General features: G+C 35.5%; 1 protein-coding gene across 1 annotated transcript; it reads left to right on the top strand.

Moving 5' to 3' along the window:
• Nucleotides 1-978: 978 nt before the first annotated feature.
• On the top strand, nucleotides 979-4,359 carry LOC120627156. The gene is made up of 5 exons (XM_039895029.1): nucleotides 979-1,072; nucleotides 1,666-1,728; nucleotides 2,179-2,271; nucleotides 3,066-3,171; nucleotides 4,326-4,359. Exons 1-5 carry the CDS (start codon nucleotides 979-981, stop codon nucleotides 4,357-4,359), a joined length of 390 nt encoding a protein of 129 aa, XP_039750963.1.
• Nucleotides 4,360-5,114: the final 755 nt, after the last annotated feature.

A 5,114-nucleotide genomic window follows, 5' to 3' on the forward strand; every position in this document is an offset into this window, starting at 1 on the left:
TTTGTAAAGGATTCCGCGAACTTAGTAAACGTAAATAAGCTTTCGCAACTGGGTCATAACAGGATCATTATAATAAATTGGGTTAGTTCGTTTTTGATTTCGAACGTAACATTTAATTATAGGCACCTTCTTAATTAATACGCTAAGGGGTAGATCAGATGTATATACATCTAATACCTAAAACTGTCGAAATCAGTAGGTATATTAAAGATATTTTGGAAATATTTTTTTTTTGGAGTGTTTTCTATTATGGTTACTGAAGCCAAAACCGTATTTTTTTCATTTCTGTCTGGTCGTCTGTCCGTCTGTCTGTATCTTGGGCTGTATCATGCTGGAGCAACTGAACGAATTAAAACGAAACTTTAAATGAATAGAGTTCCTTCTATGTACTTTGTCTCCCAATTTTTTTGAATCATTTCCTTGGTAGAGGATTTTACACAATGTAGTAGGTATCAGTTTTGTTCTATCAAAACTTCGTGTAGATCTGATGTATATGATTGGACATACAAGGCAGAACTCCTCGGTGAACAGCAGCAAACTCCCCATTAACGCTGAATATATAAAGTTTTGCCAGTTTTATAAGAACTTCACTGAATAAAAAATATAACAAATTTTCTTGGTTCAAATTCAGCATATCAAGCAACTAACAAACTAACTATTCTGTTTGTGATAGGAACTGCGACTGACGGATACCAAGTTATCTTTCAAATTTCCAAAACCGGGCATAAATAATCATTAGTTCTACTAGTTTAGATAATCAAAGCAAATCCTTTGATATAAATAAACTTTTGAAAAAGACCGCAGTTAGAATCGAACTTAATACATATCCTACTTTTTTCCGCTAACCCTAAGGCAGATATCAAAACAAACCCCGACCTTTTCCTGCTAATATAAAAGCGGATCTGTATTCAACCCGCCAGAATTCGTCGGGCTGGTAAACCGAGTTGCATCATTTCTCTTCATATACCTACGTCTAATATGCGGGAGTCATTTATTTTAATTATCTTACCTCTCCTCGCGATCGTAGTGAGGAGCTCAAATGTAGAGAGCGACAGCTTCAATTTATACAAAGGTGAGCAAAATTTTTCTATCATCATAACCATTTCAACTGATGGTGGCCACTGCCGGACTTTTTTTGTAGGGAATCCATAACACGACCTTTTGCTACATGTGTCCAGTAAATTGCTTGATATTTTCCACCTAGTAAGACGTACCAAAACTTTATGACGGTAGATATATTGTGCAATGATTAATTATGATATAAGTTAGCTAAATAAACAAATGCTTAAACGAACCGACTTAGGTTCCTATTAGAGGAAAAACGCGTGCACTGCTAAAGTCTTGACATTTATAGATATCTTATAGATTAAATCTCATTTTTTGGCAATAGGTACCTACTTTCAGATAAAATGGCATGAGCCTATCTTTTCTGGAACATTATGCCAGAAAATAGAAACTTTTGGCTCTTTGGGCGAACGAGTGGCAATATGTTTTTTAAACACTTATGTGTGGACTTTTATATAGTAGTGGTAGCAGTAACAAAATGTTATCCATTATTTACAAAATACCCTGTGGGGTAGGTTTAGGGGGAATGGAAGCTAGATCCATTCCTAAGGATTTTATAATTTAAGATGATTTTGATTAAAACTTTTTCTCTATTTGCAGATACCATGCGTGCACGAAGTAGAGACGCTTTGAAGATAGATCCAGTTATATCATACATTTGGGGTTAGTAATACATTAATTTTAAAAACAAAGAAGAGAGTTCAAAAAATAAACTTAAATCACGCGAATCCTTCCGTGAAAAATTAAATAAATATGTGTAGTTACTGTAGCAACGCATTATAGTTTTTAGGAGTTTCAAAAGTAGACATACTTATAAAATCGAAGATACAAAAGTCGTTTGTGAAATGGAGTCTCTTATAATATGATTCCTAACTTGATTTTACTAATTATAAAAAAAAATCTTTAAACCGTAAAATGATTAATTTAATGAATTAATTATTAAAACATGTACTTTAAATTTAATGAATCTTCATAGCTTAGTACGAATCAGGAATGATCCTGATTCGCACTAAGCTTACTTATTTAAACTATGAAATTGCGATTTTGTGCCGTTTTTATTTGGAATGTGACATTCTTGTAGGCTTCTTATACATATTTTGATTCTTCTTCCAGATCCATACGCACCAATAGAGGGTATAGAATATTTTAACATGCCAGCGTGGCTGCCAGAATTTAGAAAAAGAGCAGCTGCCAAAAGGACTAAAAGTCAGTATAAAATTCCGTTGGCGGTTTGTTTGTCGGAGAACAAATTATGATAATACAAGCTTTTGTTCGTAACTTCGCTATCGTTACTGTCGATATTTTATGTCACTTAAGGAACAGTACTTTTTTCTAGATTAAAGGTATCCTATGTCTTTTTCTCCTAACCCAAAAAAGTAGCAGCAGAGTTTCATTAGGATCGGTTGATTAGTTAAGGTTTGAAAGTGTAACAAATAAACAAACTCACATTCGTATTTATAATATTAACTAGGATTAGGGATAAGTATATAGATTAATAACGATTTGTATCTACATCTCTTCAGTATGATATTAATTAATATTGCGGGTCGGCAGTCTTTTATGACGATATAACGATTATGATCCGCATTTAGCGTTGCCAGGCGACCGAAGAAAGCCGGACATAGTTAGGCTTTTTAATTGCGTGTCCGGCAATAATAAACGGTGTCCAGCTTGACTGTGACGGGTAATAAAAAAAAGCTTCATTTTGCAAAATAAATCTTTGCTAAGTCACCATATCCTCAGTAATGTAGAGTGCCCGGCCTTTTACCCAAATTTCCGGCCGAACTGGCTGGTCTGTCCTATTACTGGGTAGTTTGGCCACCTGGCAACCTTATCCGCATTGGATTAAAAATCTCTCTCCAATGGGAGAGGAGAGCTGAGCCCAGCTGTGGGATATTAATAAGCTGGAGGTCATGGCGATGTGCTTAAGCGATATTCTCCACGATAGTAGATAATCAACTACGTCATTCTCCCATTAAATCATACGTATTAAATTCTAGAGCGTATGATGAACGACTTGGTGCAAGTTGAAAGGATGAAGAAACGGACTTCTAAAGCAGCCTTGTCACTGATGCTACAGAGCAAACAGGATCCTGAGCAGATGACGTTAGTGTTTATACATCTTTCAGGCATCGTGTGCTACGCTGTGTGGTGACGGCAGATGTCTCTTGTCATACGAGCCGACTAAGGGAATATAACGGAAAACGGGCAGCAGCGTTCTCTGCGATACTTTCTACAACAATCTACTGCCATCTCTAATCCGTCCACCAAGCGATGAAATTTTTTGGCGTTGGCTTTTAGTTCAGCAGAGGACTGTTATAAGCAATTGATTATTCATGATAATTGTGCTACGAACCATTTAAGACGAGCGATTAGCGCAGCGGGCAGCCCCCTGCTTTCTAAGTCCAAGGCTGTGGGCTCGATTCCCACAACTTGAAGAAAATATTTGTGTTATGAACATGAATGTTTTTCAGTGTCAGGGTATTTATTTGTATACTATAAGTATATATCTATGTTATTCATAAAAATATTCATCAGTCACCTTAGTACCAATAACACGAGCTACGCTTACTTTGGGGCTAGAAAGCATTGTACATGTAACGTCATTGTATATATATTTAAATTTTTGACACTAATATGCTACACAACTAAATAAGCGCCATCTCTTAGAATGTTCATGAACTATCATGGACCTCGATACAACTAAAACGTATAGGTGTAATTGGGTAGTAATTTAATTTACTATAAAAAACCTAATCAGAACGACCATTCACAAATAGACCTACGTACAGCGCTCATTGTATCAAGTTTATTGCCCCTGTCCATGTTAGGTATTATATAAAGGTTTTATAATACACTGATCGATTTCACTACCATCCTGGCGCAGTCGTTATCGCTGTGGTTTCATTAGTGGCGATTCGATCGATATTTTCTGATTTTTTTCTGATCTGGTCTGGTAGGAGGTTTTGGCCTTGGCTAATCATCAACCTACCGACACAGACGTAAGCGATTTAGCGTTCTAGTACGATGCCGCGTAGAAACCCACAAGGGGTATGGGTTTACTATAACTGCCATACTCCTAACAGGCTAGCCCGGTCTTAGACTGCATCATCACTTACGAGCAAGTGAGATTGCAGTCTAGGGCTTAGTTGTAGTAAAAAATAAATGTTCTTTTTAATTCCACTTGCGTAAAAAAAATATTGAAAATAATGTAATTCAAAGAAAGAAATCAGGTATTTATATTCGTTTTTTGCTTGCAGGGAAGAAGAGTATAGTTGTTTGGTCGGCAAATAGAACAAAAAGAAGAATATTCTATAGATGTTTTTATTTATTTGTCTTATAATATTGATATAAATGTACCTGTATTTTAGCCAATAGCGTAACAATAATAAAAAAATCACAATGCGTTTTTAGTATATAGAACAAATAAAATATGATAACCAAATTTTTTCATGGATTGATTTTACACCCTTGGATTCGCTTAAGTATACAGTGCATTTGTATGCACCGTGAGAATAAGTGTTATAAATTATTTAGTACTAGCTGTTGCCCGCGACTTCGTCTGCGTTTGATTTTGTTTTTTGATGTGGCATTGAATTTAGTTGTACATCTAAAAAAGCCTTAAATGAGGGGTTTGCTCCTGTCCGCTGAGGAGTTCTGTCCTCTATCTCCAACAACAGTTTGCGCGATATTAAACACATATTATAACCTCAATAGTACAAAAATAATTATTTAAATCGGTTATAATTTGTCGGAGTTATGGTGTAAAATCGTCAAACACTCATCCTCTCTCCCAAAGAAACCGAGCTTAATGTCGGTAAAAAAATAACCCTATATTACTTCTTACACTTCCAAGAATGTGTGTACAAAGTTTCATGAGGATCGGTTAAGTAGTTTTTGCGTGAAAGCGTAACAAACAAACTTACATTGACATTTATAATATTAGTTAGGAAGAATAAGGATAAGGATAAGTGTCTCAGCAAAACTGTCCATATCATCATAGCATTTGGCTCACGAGAATCAAGTAATCATCATCATTATCATCATCG

The sequence above is a fragment of the Pararge aegeria genome, chromosome 10 (assembly GCF_905163445.1).
Source record: "Pararge aegeria chromosome 10, ilParAegt1.1, whole genome shotgun sequence".
Lineage (NCBI taxonomy): Eukaryota > Metazoa > Arthropoda > Insecta > Lepidoptera > Nymphalidae > Pararge > Pararge aegeria.

Coding starts and splice junctions, on each gene's coding strand:
- LOC120627156 (XM_039895029.1), top strand. CDS start 979: ATGCGGGAGTCATTTATTTTAATTATCTTACCTCTCCTCGCGATCGTA. Junction 1,073..1,665: donor CAGCTTCAATTTATACAAAG/GTGAGCAAAATT, acceptor CTCTATTTGCAG/ATACCATGCGTGCACGAAGT. Junction 1,729..2,178: donor AGTTATATCATACATTTGGG/GTTAGTAATACA, acceptor TTCTTCTTCCAG/ATCCATACGCACCAATAGAG.